The sequence below is a fragment of the Argentina silus genome (assembly GCF_951799395.1).
Source record: "Argentina silus genome assembly, chromosome: 10".
In the NCBI taxonomy this organism is placed as follows: Eukaryota; Metazoa; Chordata; class Actinopteri; order Argentiniformes; family Argentinidae; genus Argentina; species Argentina silus.
The window spans coordinates 18497079-18514254 of record NC_139664.1 but is presented as its reverse complement, the minus strand read 5'-3'; the positions used below and the strand labels follow the sequence as shown (position 1 = coordinate 18514254).

General features: G+C 43.1%; 1 protein-coding gene across 1 annotated transcript; it reads left to right on the top strand.

The window, feature by feature from the left end:
• Window positions 1-12235: 12235 nt before the first annotated feature.
• LOC310811178 (cytosolic non-specific dipeptidase-like) lies at window positions 12236-16982 on the top strand (the record flags this gene model as incomplete). Its single annotated transcript, XM_083679265.1, has 11 exons — window positions 12236-12349; window positions 12592-12735; window positions 12847-13009; window positions 13388-13476; window positions 14233-14430; window positions 14522-14606; window positions 14801-14965; window positions 15394-15554; window positions 15710-15851; window positions 16105-16252; window positions 16822-16982. The coding sequence occupies 11 exons, from the start codon at window positions 12236-12238 to the stop codon at window positions 16892-16894; spliced, it is 1482 nt and encodes a 493-aa protein (XP_083535391.1). The 3' UTR covers window positions 16895-16982.
• Between the last annotated feature and the right edge of the window lie 194 nt (window positions 16983-17176).

The following is a 17176-nucleotide window of genomic DNA, read 5'->3' as shown; positions in this document are numbered from 1 at the left end:
CATGTTTCTACGCCGTATTGTCACGGAGATGTTGATCAAAACATTTTGGAAAGATCTCGGAAAGGTTTTAATGAGGTCAAGTTTGTTGTTTACTCGTTTCCTGAAAAATTGCACAAGTTCCTGTTTGTGCACACGTACACTACCCCCCCCCCCCCAATCACACACACACACACACACACACACACACACACACACACACACACACACACACACACACACACACACACACACACACAGTCACACATTAGGGCACACTCACACACATACACTCTTGGTTCACACACACCCACCCAACCACACACACACACACACACACACACACACACACACACACACACACACACACACACTCTTGTTGGTACTTCACCTCTCCTCCAATTCCTGCAAAGCTTCTCTGTCTCAGCATGCTCGAGACAAACTGTGGAAAATCCCAAAAGGGCCTGGTCCCCTGGACAGTTATGCAGCTCTTCACTGCTTCAACAACTCATACATGGGTTATAATTAGGCCTGTACAGATCCATCTAGTAGAGTGCTCTGGTTTATTTGTCTTGATATCAGACCAAGGACAAGTTGAAGCTGAGACATGTGACACGTAGTCAAGTTAAGAAGAGTTGTGTACTAAAGGAGATTAGCCAATCCATTAGCTCCCATTTGTCTTAATCTATGAGAATGGGAATGGCAATCTGCATCTTTGATTCGGAGGCCATCGTTTCATAGTTAACTTGTAAAGTACAATTATTACTCCCCCGCTCATTGTTAAAGGACCACTTCTGGGTGTGTTGTGTAGAAACTACCATCATTGCAAGGTGAAAAAAAGTACCCCATTACTCCTCCACTCATCACGTTGGTGTCACGCCCTCCACCTCCATCTAGCCTGTGCCAGTATCTCTCTCTCTCCTGTCTGTCTCTCTCCTGTCTGTCTCTGTCTGTCTGTCTGTCTGTCTCTATGTGTATGTGTGTGGGCGTGGCCCCAGGCTCCAGCAATCAGTCCATCTTGTCCACCAGTTCGGTCGTCACACCTGTGGTTCATCATCTCATCGACTCCCAGTATTTAAACCCCGGCTTCCCGTCCACTCATCGCCCGATTGTTTGTTTGTCGTTACAAGTCAGTCTTGCCTTCTTAGCAACACTTGGTTTCCTGTACAGCACCAGTCAAAAGTTTGGACACACCTTGCCGAGAGTGTGCAAAGCCTGTCATCAAAGCCCAAAGGTGGCTACTTTGAAGAATCTAAAATCTAAAACATACTTTTTTGCTTACTACATAGTTCCATATGTGTTCCTTCGTAGTTTTGTTTTTCCTTCAATATTAATCTACAATGTAGAAAATAATAAAAAATAAAGAAAAACCATTGAATGAGAAGGTGTGTCCAAACTTTTGACTGGTACTGTATATTCTCTACATCTAAGTATTTTGTCTTACCACTTCCTGGTTTCTGCCTGCCTGCCTATCTGCCTGCCCGTCTGCCTACGCTGTCCTGCCTACCTGCCCGGTCTGCCTGTTTACTTGTCCTGCCTGCCCTGTCTGTCTGCCCCGCCTACCCTGTCTACCTGCCTGCCTGCCTGCCCTGCCTACCTGCCTGCTTGCCCTGCCTACCCTGTCTACCTGCCCTGTCTACCTGCCTGCCTGCCCTGCCTACCCTGTCTACCTGCCTGCCTGCCCTGCCTACCCTGTCTACCTGCCTGCCTACCCTGTCTACCTGCCCTGCCTACCCTGTCTACCTGCCCTGTCTACCTGCCTGCCTGCCCTGCCTACCCTGTCTACCTGCCTGCCTGCCCTGTCTACCTGCCTGCCTGCCCTGTCTGACTTGCCTGTCTGCCCTGCTACCCTACCCTGTTTGCCATTCCACCCTGCTACTCCGTTCCCCCCTGTTCCCTCATTAAAACCCGATTCTTTTACATACTGTGTCCTGACTCTATGTTCTGCGCTTGGGTTCCTTAGCTCTGACCGTAACACTTGGGTTTCTTGTCGAGACAGTTTTTTTAAAATCTCTGACCACAAAATCCACATCAGATTAATCGGTAGAATTAACCTTTTTTTTTCATCTACTGTTACAATGGGTGACTGCTTGTCTGGTGGGGGTTGTGGGACTGAAGCATCATGTTTCTGATCTGAGCTAGATAAAGCTGGTATGACCTGAGTAGGGTTCAAATTGTGAAAATAAATGATCTGAAGTAGCGCAATGTGTCAAGCCACATCCTGTTCAGACCAACAACTGCTTTGCTACAGGTTGTGGATGCACTCCTGACAGTTGGACGAGAAGTAGAAGAGGAAGTTAAAATCACATTAAAAACAAAGGCAACAGTTTTTAACCTATACCTTCCTCCTTTGCAACGATAATGTCAATAAACACAATGAAAAAAGCAGAAGTCTCTCAGCTGCTAAAATCCAGTTCCCTGTCCAACTGTCAAATATGGATGCTGAGTGCATGTATATGTATGAGAGAGTGGCGCAATATACCGGTAAATGTCCGTGTTGAGTACCTGGTGAGAGGCCGGCCGTCATTCACTCTGCTATGGTTCACACCATCTAATAGCCCCTCAGACCATGGCAATGTGGCTAGAACACCAAAGATGGACACCGCCGGTAGGTGTGTATGTGTGTGTGAGCGTATGTGTGTGTGTCTGTGTGTGTGAGCGTGTGTGTGTCTGTGTGTGTGCGTGCGTGCGTGTTTGTTTAGGATGGGTGTTTGTGTCTTGTCAGAATAACGATGACGACAGGAGTCAAACGGGTGTGTGAGTTCATATTGATGGCATTATGTACTGTAACTGTTTACACAAGACCTCAACTCTCTCTCTCTTTGTCCCTCTGTGTGTAGAAAGCCCTGAAGGGCCAGAATCGTGTGTAGAAGCGTCTGAGAAAGAAGATGAAGGAGCAGGAGTCCTGGCTGCTGTTAAACTCCCCCACCGTCCGTCCCCGTCCGCATTCCACAACAAACATGGCCAAGAATCAGTCATCTGCCCATCTGTACCTCCTCACCGGCCATGTGAATGGGGATGTTGACTATGAATTCCAATTGTATGGCTCACACTGCTAGTGGAGGAGGCAGGCAGAGCCCCTGGGCTTACTCACTTCCACAGCAGAGTAACAGTGACTTAATGTTGATGCTCTATGCCTGTGTAATAACACTGTCATGTCTTAGCAGAGTTTTAGTAATTACATTGTTCTTACATACTGTAGTAGTGACGTTGGGAGGGGTTGGTAATGACGTACACAAAGTGGAGCAGGGAACAGAATTTTGACAAAACTTGTGAATGATGTGTCTTGCCATCCAGATGCAGCATTTACAATCATTCAAATTGACATGAATTGGCCCAATTTTTACGAAACTTCGGGTGAATAATGCTTCTTGCCTTAGGAATCGGTGTTAGGAGTTTCAAGGAGACGCTGATTCATCTTGTAATGGTACGGCTAAAGTGATAGGTTGTTATTATTAAAAACGCTAGAATAGGGTGCAAAGACTTAACAAAAAGAGAGAGAAGGACTGGACAGGATAAGAAAAAGAACATTAAAAAGAGCATTATGTAAACACACACGTAAACACATGTAAATAGTAAGATAGCACATGTCTTCACCAAATCCGTCTACCTTTTCAGGCCACACCTTTTGGCCAATTGACTGTTTTGAAATAATACTGTCAAATCCTTGGAAATGAATCAAATAAGCACTACAAGCTCCGGTAACTTTTCATCCTACCTCAAATCCGTGGACTGCCTTCAAATAAATGCAAAGCTGTAAGAAGGAAGACTGATAATGAATCAAATAAGCACTACACGTTCCCGGTTACTTTTCAGTCTGGCGTTGAATGCAGCTGTAGGAATGTAGCCTCATGCAGAAGGCTTATAGTCTCACACATTTGGGAATATTTGATAATAATTTGTCACACAGTCAAATGCCCTGTCGCATAAGAGTAAATTATTAAAAAAAACAATGGATAGATGAAAATATTTCACAGTCGCAGTGAACACGTACAGTACACACCTTCTGATTTCCATGTGCAACCCTATACTTTGAAACATGAATGAATTTGGCGAGAGCGTTTCCAATTACACTGTAATCCTTTCTTCAGCAAGACATTTCATCCAATGAAATGAAACTAATGCAGCATACAGTAGTTGGTACATGCTGCAGTTCATTGTGTTTCTGCTTCATAGGTTTCTCTTGCCCTGAGCGGGAATATGACGTCAGGTCGAGTAACAAAGTATTGGGTAATCTCCTTGCAAATGGAACTGGTCTGGAAAAATAACTTTTGGAGCCAGGGGCTGTGGTGCCGGGAATGAGATGTGTATACTGTAGGCCTAATGCGTGGTCCCAGAGGACCTCTGGGAATGTTACGTTTTTTAAATATCTGGTCCTTTGTTTATCTGCTGCTGCAAAAACATTTCCCCATGGCGATTATTAAAGTACTACGCAACTCTTTCATCGCCACTCTACCATCCGCTGTCTTTCCATGGGTGGGTTTCATTATGATCATCATCTGAGATAGAGTAGAGTACATTAGAGTACAGTACAGTTAGTATAGTAGAACAGTACAGAACAGAACAGAAATATACAGACACTGTTGTTCCTGATGATACGTAGATTACAGTACATCTAATCAAAGTCTCCAGTAACCTTGCTGACATGACAGTTGTACTGCAGATTATAATGCACGTTTGACTGCGGTTCATCAATACTGTGTCTCTCTCTCTCCCTCTCTTTCTCTCTTTGTGTCTCTCTATCTCTCTCTCTCTCTGCCCTTGCTCCCTCCTTCCTTCCCCCTTCCTAAGTTAAGGTTTTGTCTATCTAGCAATATGTCTCTGTGAGATTTAACTCTAGTGTCTCTCTGTGATGTAACGAAGGCTTGTCTGGCGGAACAGAGAACACAAGAGGGTTTTTAATGCTTGATGACAGTGTAATTGCTTTGACCCTGTAGTAACAACTGTGTTAATGAGTGATGTTTCACAGAGAACACAGAGAAAGTGACCCACATAAGCACTGAGGAGGTAGCATGGGGGGGGGGAAAGCCACAGTGAGCACTTCTGAAAACCCCCAACCACTGCTGTCGAAAGAAATTAGTGGTGTGGAAATTCACATGCATCCTTCCTCCTTTTACGATAATGGAAAGTACGTTCAAATTGAAAGTCACAAAGTAAGATTAGTTTAAAGGTGTTTGAATTTGATTAATTAAGGAAAGAGAAATATGATTTTAAAGATAAAACTGTAAGTATCCTTGTCTTTCATTCATTCAAGAAAAAAAGGTTTCCAAAGGATTCTTCAGCTGTCCCTGTCATAGAACCGTTTGAGGAACCCTTTTGGGTTCCAAAATAGTTCTACATGGAACCCAAAAGGGTTCTTCAAAGGGTTCTGCCACAGGGACAGCTGAAGAACCCTTTTGGGTTCTAGGCAGAACTTATTGAAATCAACATAGGTTCAGGCAGGGCACTTTAAGGAAAGGGCAGCTGGCCGTCAGGTGGCTGACAGGCCATCAGGTGACGAACAGCTGAACCCACCAATGAAAGAAAGACAACACATCACATGTTCACGGGAACCAGGCTTTAGGAGCCGAGTTGCAACACTCCACAGCGTTAAACAGTGTTTTCGCCACTGGCTATGCAAGAGGTTGGTCGTTCCACCAACCTCCCCAGCTTCCACCTGCCTTTTCCCCACCTATGGGGGGTTTGAAAAGTCATGGGCTACCCGCCTTATAATATTGTTTTTAATTTAGTTTTACCTCAGGCGGGGAGCTATATCAGAGCGGAGCCAACCAATTACACCAAACCTAATGTATTACCATTCTCATTCTCTCACAACGTACTGGAAGTGTCCTGACTGAATTAGTGTTGAGGGAGACAATGTGAACATTGGATAGACGACCAGAGAACAGCTATTGACATGCGACCTCACATCGCCCCCTTGTCGTTGATCGTAGGTGGGCGGATCGAAAGGCGTGCTGCTGGAAGAATGTAAGCGGACGGAAAGCATGTACAATCAAGTTTGTTGTGCAATCAAAGTTTGCATGTCTTTATAACATTGAATTACATTGTCGATTGAATTTATTTGACAATGCATAATCGTAATTTATTTCAAATATAGCCCAGCCTATGTAGAAATGTACTATAAATAAAAAATATCGAATAGGGGCTAAATGGGGCTTTGGATGTGAGGAGGCTCGGTTGCATCAGCCCATGTGAGAGCTACCATCGGGTCTGCTCTCATTGGTTGGAATCGTCAGTGTCCGTCTGGTTTAAGGCTAGCGACACAGGAACACGAAACATCAAGTTTAAAGAAGATACCTGAAATGACTTGTTGTGCTTTACTGTCAAACACAAACACTTTGATTGTTAGATCTTTTTTTTTTTTTTTTTACTCTTCTCCAATCTGTTCTTTTCTGCCGGACCCCTATGACCTGCAGCAATGAGCATGGTTGGATTACAGAGAATGGGTCATCCCTCCTGCACTTTGGACGTGGCTGGGCCTGTTACTGCTGAGATTACCATCGCCAATCAAAACTAGCATGTTATTCCTTTACATCTGCATACCTTGGAGTCTTTTATTGAATGACACTGTTCTCTTTTGTCCCAGAAGTTTTCAGTGTAGCACTGATACATAGAAAGGATGCAACCATGCCAAGCTGTGGCAAAGCATTTTGAAGTTGGACAAAATACAGTGGAGTTGCTCACAAACTGAATTTAATATATGGAGTTGTCATCGTAAGGGAAATAATTATTCTCTGGTATGGACATGATGAAAGAGAGAATATGTTTGACTGTCATGTGGAAATACCCCGCATGGAAAGAGGTATTTGGGTCATTTGATTCGGTTAGGAAGATTTCTGTGTAAATGGAATAAATGTGTGTAAAGAGTTATGTAAATCTTCAAATATTGTTCATGGTCCGCAATAAAAAAAACAAAAAACAATTGGCTAAAGGGGAATTCTAGATAAACAGACACCTATGACGTAGTTCAAGTAATGCCAACATGTTTTGCTATTGCCAGCTGTGTGTTTTTACACATCATTCTAAGAAGAGTGTAGGCAGTGTATTGCTTGTGGTTTGACCTGGAGCTATTCTCAGTGGGCCTGAGGCTGTTATCACAGTGGAATCTCTGCACTACTGGAAAAGAAAATGTAAAAAAAGAAACCAAAAAACACCTCAACAACAACAACCGCAAACACAACTGATCAACTGAGAGGCCATCAACAAGGGTCATGTATCAGAACTTGTTAGAGAATCTTTAATAACAATCTAGAATGTTCTCTTACACCAGAGACAGAAATCCATCAGGCCTCGTTCAAGCGGGTTTGATACCACAATCAGTCGAGTGCAGCATGAGACAGTTACAGCGTTGATCCTCATCATGGCTCTACTGAAAACTGTACTGAGGTACGGATGGTATCCCAGTGTGCTTAGTGCTGTTTAGAATCCACAATTAAAAGGATACATTTGGTTAATCTGTTAATATTCCACTGGTGAAGCACTTTTTAACAAATAGATTCGCTGACTCAGTGCTCTGCAGCTTGCCAATAGACTTAAAGGGACATTACAACGGAACTAACTACTGGTTAATTAACTACTGTATCTCAATAATCCTCAGTGATATGAAGGTATATATATATATATATATATATATATATATATATATATATATATATACATGCTGTCATCAAAGCATATCTTCAATATTAATCTACAATGTAGAAAATAATAGAAAGAAAGAAAAACCATTGAATGATAAGGTGTGTCCTGTATAATAAATCGAATATACTTTACAGCCCTATGTACAATATATATATACAATATACAATACAATACAATATATATATATACATACATACATACATACATACATACATACATACATACATACATACATACATACATATACTGTACATAGGGCTGTAAAGTATATTCGATTTATTAGAAAGATTAATCATCTAATACTTTAGTTGATTTCTATAGGTCAGATCAAGCACAAGAAGTTAAAGCTAAAATGACTGACATATAGCCAAGTAAACAAGAGTGGTACCAAGGAAGCTCGGATCAAGCAATTAGCCCCCATTTGTCTTCATCGATGGGAATGGCAATTCACACCATTGATTTGGAGGCCATCATCTCATTGTTAAGTACAATTATTACTCCCCCACTCATTATTAAAGGACCACTACTGGGTTTGTTGTCTAGAAACTACCTTAACTGCAAGGTGAAAAGAATAATAATATCACATTTCCACATTAGATTAATGAATAGGTGAAACAACCAATAGGAAACAATTAATCAATAAATTGTTTTAATCGACTGACGGCCCTAATTGTATGGTGTGTTGACACTTCACGAAAGTACTTGTTATTTTATAAATAGGCAAATTGAAGGACAAGGCATTATAGAGTGTTCCCAGTGATTTATTCAGACGCACATACTGTAAAACTACGTTTGGGGGTCTTCGTCAGCAGGTCAGGCTTATGAAAAAACCTAGCCCTACTTAATATAATAATATAAGCCATTTAGCTGACGCTTTTATCCAAAGCGACTTACATTGCAGTGAGTGCATACATTTCAGTATATATGGTCCCAGCAGGAATCAAACCCACAACCTAAGCGTTGTTAGCGCCATGCTCTACCAACTGAGCCACAGAGGACCACTACTTCTGTTTATTAATGTGTTGCAATGTGATGCAATGTAAATGCAGCCAATCTCCATTCTATCTTCATCAGCTATAGAAATGTGATGGGCCCTAAACATGATCACACGTATTGTTGACATTATGTACAATATAAAAGTGTACCTCCAATAGCATTACATTACATTGTAGAAATAATTTTAAAAAAAGAAGTAGATTCAAATCACCAATGTATTTATCATGTGGTGTTTTACGAAAGTAGTATATTATGAAACCGCCTTAAAGGGACACTTCACTCATCACATTCATTCATCATCTCCAGTATCTGATGATAAGGGGTCATTTCCTTAGGACCTTTTCTCTTATCTTTTTGACTACAGAATGTAGACAACAGCTGTGGGACACTGGTACAGTGCTGGAGGTAATGACTGTGATGTTAAAAGTTGATGAAGTGTCCTTTTAACCCATGAAACCTGCCAAATGTAGCATTTGTCTGCAGGGCCATTCAGATTACCGAGTATTAAGCAATGGAAGCTGCTGGAGGTAAAAATCTGAGGACAGGCTCATTGTAATGCATGGAATGCAATATTTGATATATTCCTCATTCCATTCCATGACATTACAATGAGCCTGTCCTCTGATTTCTATCTCCACCAGCCTCCACTCAGATTAAGGTAGAGGTACTGTTGCATAAGCTGCATGTCTGAGGATTGATTCAACAAGTTTAGTAACCATACAATGCCTGCCAATATGACTATTAAGATTCTCTTATGGCTTCACTCTGCACAATGGGTAATTACAGGAGATGATGAAAAAATGACTGGGCCAATTCCATACAAAGGCCTAGTCTCTAAAGTGTTTCCTTGTGTCCCCTTTCCTCATCTCCTCCTCAAAACTCATTGAGAAGGTCTAAGGTTCCTTCCCTCTGACCTTCCCCTTCCAATGCCTTTTGAGAGAGGAAACGAGGAATCGAGGAAATGGGGTGGGCACACACCTCTCCTTGGTCAGCTCTGGAATTACACCAGTATGTATTTGCTAAACTTCTCTTCTTTTCAGTTAACTCACTAGAGAGTAGAGCACGCCACCTTGTGGTGGCACAGAGCACTTTGATTACTTTGAGCAGTATGTGAAAATGTAGTCCTTCTACACAGCTAGAGGGAAACATTGCCCACGGCAGAGCTCAGACTCAACTCTACTCACTCAAACACCAAAGACCCTGTCTCACTCAAACACCAAAGACCCTGTCTCACTCAAACACCAAATATCCTGTCTCTCACTCAAACACCAAAGACCCTGTCTCACTCAAACACCAAATATCCTGTCTCTCACTCAAACACTAAAGACCCTGTCTCACTCAAACACCAAAGACCCTGTCTCACTCAAACACCAAAGACCCTGTCTCACTCAAACACCAAAGACCCTGTCTCACTCAAACATCAAATATCCTGTCTCTCACTCAAACACCAAAGACCCTGTCTCACTCAAACACCAAAGACCCTGTCTCACTCAAACACCAAAGACCCTGTCTCACTCAAACGCCAAATATCCTGTCTCTCACTCAAACACCAAACATCCTGTCCTAGGCCACACCAGCTGATATAACTGACAACCCCAGTAGGAGTGTGCTCCATTAACTTTAGATCAGAGACACAAAAAAAATACATTGAAAAGGGGAGACAAAATTTCTACCTCTACCAGCCTCTTCTGGACTGAATGTATTGCTCACTCTACTGTATGTCAGGCACTTACTCCTGATATTTTTTAATTAATCTGATTTTCTGATCTCTAAATTAGGTAACTAAGGTGTTGAAGTGCACACTTTATTACCTAGCATTTAATCTCAAAAGGAATGGGTTTAATCTGTTTCCCTAGTAACATCTTAAAGACTGCAGCCAGAAGTACACGCACACAAACACACACGCACGCAGACACACACAAACACAGACACACACACCTACACATATACGCAGACACACACACGCAGACACACACACACACACACACACACACACACACACACACACACACACACCTTCATGACCTTCAATGAGACCACGAAAATAGACAAACTTGTAAGTGTTTGCAACTCCTCAATTGTGATTTTTGCGTGAATGTCAGTGGGGGTACAGGAAAACTCTTGCTTTGGGGATAGCCTCTCACGATGAGAAATATTTAAAGACATCAAAGGACAGGAAGCAATTTCTCTTCTTTTAGCGGAAAAATTGTTCAATGACCACGACAGACTAACGGGATTATCTTGTTTTCCGATGGCCGGTAGTTCCTTAATTGGCACCATGCTGTGCTCGCTGCGCGAGAAGGGATTCCCCTCCTCCTTGGTGGTGATTATTATTCTCCACAGGTCATCTCCTTGTTGCCTAAAACAGACTCCCACAGTCTATCCCAATCACCACCTAGCTGAGGTGTACTGGTGAACGACGGCAATCATATGGACACGATTTGACCCGAATTTCCCAATAGTCCACTAGGCCTACATGGGAATGGCTACGCAATGCCAACGCATCTCCCCGCTGCGGCCTTCATTGCGTTCTACGAGGGCAGTACATCCAATGTAAAGTGATTGCAGCGATTTTCAAAGTAGGCTACTATAACATTAGGAAAAAAAAACATTTACACAACGGGAGGCCGCCGCGCAGTGACCCGAAAGATCCTAACGTTACCCATCCTATCTTGATGGCCTACCTTTAGTTTAGACCCAGCGAAATATCAGAATGTTTTGAGTCCTCCACGGTGCTTTGTTCATGCCGAAACGCAGCATGCATTCCTGGAGTTGGATCAATAGTTTGCACGATTCTGCCTGTCAGCGAGAAAATGCAATTTGTCAGCTTTCTTGGCATATCTCCAGGAAACGGTTGAACGTGTGACCCCGGCCCACCAGGAGGTGTTGGGTCCACCGTGGGTATATAAACCCCCACGCGGCTCCTAGAGGCCCCAGTCCGGTGGGATCTGAAGACTGTCGCAACCTTCAAGAGGAGCCGAGCTCACTGCGTTTTACCAGGGTATGGTAAGGCGTCCGCTTTTAAGTAATTTAGTAGTTTTAGGAACGTGGGTTTCATAACAATACACATATTAAAACATGTCGAGTTGTAATCATTTAAAATCATTTAAAAATATATGAAACCTACTTTACAAATTCACACTCAGTTCTAAGTATAGACTTCATGTAAATGACTGTGCTATCTGTAGTGGGGAATTTTTGAGATTACAAGAGTTTATGTTATGTTTTATGAACATAACATGAATGAATCTAACTGACTTGAAGTTGATAAATCTAGCTTAGTGAGTTCACTGGCATCACAGGGCCTGATTAATTGTGAACAATTATGAACACATCTCTCTGTTGTATCTGGATTAATCTGTTGATGACAGAGTGTGTCATCGACAGGCAATCTGATGCAAACGAACACTTAGTCATTGTACTAACTGATTCTAGGGTATATCAGCTGTGTCCTTCCTATTGGAGGTTGGACCATTTCCCTGCTTTGATGCAGGATATAGTTTCCTTGTTGCAACTCGATTGTAACAAACCTATTGAGGGTTTATACCTGCTGTTAAAGCTCATTCCTGCACCTGAGATTCAATGGTAACACCATGTAAACATCATTCTACTCTTTTGACAGATGAACATCTTGCAGCTCCCCTCCATCCTCCTGGTTCTTACAGTGACTGTGCACTCATTTCAGTTCGATGAGCTGGCACAATATGTTGACAGCCATCAAGAGGACTATGTAGAGGTACATTTCTAAACATAATCTATAATCTAAAATGTTCTGCTAATTACAGTTTTCTATAAATAAATTAATCATTGTGTGTCTGTGTGTGTGTGTGCACATGTGTGTGTATGTGTGTGTGTGTGTGTGTGTGTGTGTGTGTGTGTGCGCGCACATGTGTGTGTATGTGTGTGTGTGTGTGTGTGCATGGGTGTGTGTGTGTGCGTGCACATGTGCGTGTGTGTGTGTGTGTGTGTGTGTGTTAGACTCTGAGGGACTGGGTTGCCATAGAGAGCGACTCGAGCGATGTCTTGAAGAGAGAGGACTTACACCGAATGATGGACATGACCGCAGAGAAACTTCGTTTGATGGGAGGGAATGTGGAACTAGTGGACATCGGAGAACAAGAGGTCAGAGTTCAGAGTTCAATGAGAGATGGGTTATAGTTAGAGTGTATCTCAGTGCATGCACACAGCTGTTTGTTTTTCTTCAACATTGAATGTGTCTCACCGTGCCTGTAGCTCCCGAATGGTCAGAAGCTCCTCTTACCAAAGGTGGTCACAGCCCAGTTTGGTAGTGACCCCAGTAAGCACACGGTGTGTGTGTACGGCCATGTGGATGTCCAGCCCGCTAAGAAGGAGGATGGATGGGCCACGGAACCATACAACCTGACAGACATCAACGGTAGGGGTTCCCCCCCCCTCTTCCCCCCCCCCCCCCCAACCATCACCACTCCAGCCCACACACACATGGGCTGGAGTCATGGCAGCTCTCTCAACCAGGTTTCCACCATTTTTCACTCGTTCTATCTCTGTCCTTCTCTGCCTCTCTCTCTCACTCTCTCTCGATCTCTCTCTCTCGAACCAACACTTAGAGGTTATTGATATGTTAAATGTTCATGTTCAAGTTTATTGGCATAATCACATGGCAGTTTACATGGAATTGATGAGTGTTTTTCACGATGATGATAAGATTTAAATCCAGCAATCACACAGACATATCAGTGGGTAAATACAGAACATCTATATTTCGGTCTATAATGACGGTGATTGTTACCCCTAGGAAACCTGTACGGCAGAGGGGCGTCTGACAACAAAGCACCTGTCCTGGCCTGGATACACACAGTGGAGGCGTACCAGGGACTTGGCATTGTGAGTCTAACACCTTTTAGAAGGAGATCAAATCAAATCAAAGTGTATTTGTCATACACACAGAATACAGCCATAGACGGTGTCATGAAATGCTTTGGGCAAGCTAGCTCCTCAACACGGCAACAATGAACATAAAAACAATAAAAAAAACTAATGAACAGAAGAACTCCCACGTAGACTAGAGACATGAGACATGTGGTAAGAAGACATGAGCTGTCTGGAACATTGTCCTCCTCCTGCTGCTGTCTTGGACCAGGTACTCTTTTGAAAAAGAGATTGTATCTCAGTAAGACTAACCTGGAGAAAATAAATGTTCAGTTGAATAAAAAAAAAAGTGAGCTGGAAGTAATTATGCTAGCCATTGCTATTCTAGAAGTCTCAAATTCTTTATGGAAAGTAGGGGAGAGTAGAGCTTTCGGACAAGAAGGAAGGGAAGCGCTGTTGGGATAGACAGGTGTGTCTTGGTAGGTTGAAGGTGCTCTTTGGTAGAAGGATTGATTGGACATCAAAAAAGGAAGGAAGACTCTTCATACTTTTAAAAAGCCTTTATTCTTGGAATGTTTATTACAACAAACACTATCAATACAGTAGAGTTGTACTTTATTCATCTCTGGTGGGAAATACACTAAAGTATTTCAACAGATATACAGAGACACCGTATTAGGACACATACAGTACAGTACATACACAATAGACATTAGGTAATACAATACACACCGCTCCAATACAAACCTCTCCATCCCCTGCCCTCCGTAGGACCTCCCAGTCAACGTGAAGTTCATTATCGAGGGGATGGAGGAGACAGGGTCCAACGGCCTGGACGCCATGATCGTCGCCCAGAGAGACACCTTCTTCTCCGACGTGGATTACATCATCATCTCGGACTGTGGTTGGCTGAGCCGACGCCCCGCCCTCACCTACGGAACCAGGGGAAACTGCTACTTCTTTGCTGAGGTGGGGATGGGTGATTTTTTAATAATAATAACAATAATTTAAGAACAATCAATGACTTCATGATACTCATCACCCATGTGTATGTTTGTAGGTGGAGGGTCCCAAGCAGGACCTACACTCTGGGGTGTATGGGGGAACAGTGATGGAGCCAATGACAGACCTGATTGGCATTTTAGGTGTGGTTAAAACCTCAGATTTTCACAGAGAAAGCCAAGTTGTCTGTCTGTCTGTCTGTCTGTCTGTCTGTCTGTCTGTCTATGTATCTATCTATCTGTCTATCTGTTTGTCTGTCTGCCTGTCTGTCCGTCCGTCCATCCGTCCGTCCGTCCGCCATTCACCTACCTATCTGCTGTATCTCTCCCCCATGCAGACACTCTAATCAGCCCCAGTGGGAAGATCCTCATCCCTGGGATCAGAGAGGCTGTGGCCCCCCTGTCCGATGAGGAGTGGAAGATGTACCAGGACATTGAGTTTGACATCGAGGCCTACAAGTCCAAGATAGGTGTCAGCCAGCTTATGTACAGCAACAAGGCGAGTATGAAGGGCACAGAGAGGGTGTGTGTGTGTGTGTGTGTGTGTGTGTGTGTGTGTGTGTGTGTGCGTGTACGTGTGCGCGTGTGTTAGTGTAGTGGTAGGTCGGAGGTCTAAAAGGAGGTAGAAAGGAGGTCTAAGGGAATAGATAGAAAGTGCAATATAACCAAGCATTGTCAATAAGCTACCAATCGTAGATTGAAGATCCATCTCTTCAGGCTACATCTTAACGGTCCCTCCTAAAGACCTCTTCACCCCCACTACCCCCCTGTACAAATGTTAATAAAAAATCATAATAATAATAATAATAATAATAATAATAATTCCTTGTTCTAGCATTGTGATTTGTTGTAAGTCGCTTTGGATAAAGGTGTCTGCTAAATTACATAAATGTAAAATAAGCCTTGTGTTCTCTCTCTCTATCTCAGGTAGACCTACTGGCTCATCGTTGGCGATACCCTACTGTGACCATCCATGGCATAGAGGGAGCTTTCTCTGCTTCCGGCTCCAAGACAGTCATCCCTGCTAAGGTCATCGCTAAATTCTCCATCCGCCAGGTACCCAACATGGACCCCGCAGTGGTCAAGAAACAGGTGGGTGGTCTATGTATTTCAGCCAATATAATATAACCAGTATTGGAATGTACTGGAATGTGTCAGCAGAGTATGACACATTACAGGGCCGACCCTGTAGTGTGTAAAGACCCCCCCCCAACTCTTGTTGCATATGTGTGCTGCTGTTGTTGCAGGTCACAGACTACCTCCACTCTGTGTTTGCCAAGAGAAGAAGCCCTAACAAGCTGAAGGTGACAATGATCATCGGGGCTAAGCCTTGGCTCGCCGACACCAAGCACCCACTGTACGAGGCAGGGAAAGCAGCTGTGAAGAGAGGTACCCTGTCCCGGAGAAATAATAATAATCATAATAATCATAATAATCATAATAATCATTTATTATACAACTTGTTTTCATAAAGCACCCTTCATACCGTCGTCCATAGCTCAAAGCACTTTACAATGGAAATGAAAAAGATAAAATGAATAGGCTTATAACAGGAAAAAACGGTGTTTGTTGTGGAGCGTCTCGTCTTCGCTGTTGTGTTTCCTGACGTGCGGAGGTGTTCGTTGACTTTGTCTTGGTCCAGTGTTTAACGTGGAGCCTGACCTGATCCGTGAGGGCGGCACCATCCCCGTCGCCAAGACCTTCCAGGACGTCACGGGCAAGAGCATCATCATGCTGCCCATCGGGGGCTTCGACGACGGACTGCACTCCCAGAACGAGAAAATGAGCAGGTTGTTAGCTTGTGGTCCAGTCGTAGTAGTTGCTAGCAGGGCGTCGTAGTTTGGGTCGGATCGAATTTCAATTCGCTCATTGCAAGAATTAAATCGAGATGAGATTACATTTGTGAAGAACAAAATTGCTAAGGATTTGCCAATGCTTGAATCAAGTTTGAATTCATTTCCTACACTGAGATAATTGAAATTTGAGTTGATCCAGTAGGGTCAACACGACCTCCCATTGGTAGGTTAATGACCGCAGTACATACAGTATGAGCTGTAGAAACAATGTTAATTACATGATTCTGTTGAATTTAGATGTGTATAATCATAATTATGTGTGTGTGTGTGTGTATATATATATAAATAATATAATATATCATATATGCCATTTAGCTAACGCTTTTATCCAAATTGCACACCACATTGCAGTGAGTGCATACATTTTTCAGTATATATACGGTCCCACCTTTCCCTGTGTAATGGACAATCCAGTACTCTTCTCCTCTTCTGTTATTCAAGGTGAAATGTTGGAGGATTAAGCTGATCCCCTACTGATCATCTCTCACCCCTTCATCCCTTAGATACAACTACATCGAGGGAACCAAGCTCTTTATCGCGTACCTCCATGAAGTGGCCCAGTTCAAGAAGAACTAAGATCACCGTCATTCAAAACACTATTCAATCATGTTTAGCTTGTACGATATTCCAACAGAGGAGTCAGGCTTTGCTGTGCATTTCTTTCCTGGCGTTTTTTTTTTGTGACTTCTTTCTGCCCCTCCAAGCATCCCAGAGACCCAGTTCAATCTTGATATCTGATATCTTATAAACAACACTATTACACAAGCTCTCTCTTGGCAGGAAGTGTAGCATATTGTGCAACATTTCTCTTAATCTCTCTTTCTCTCTCTCTCCCCCCTCCCTCTCTCTCTCTCTCGC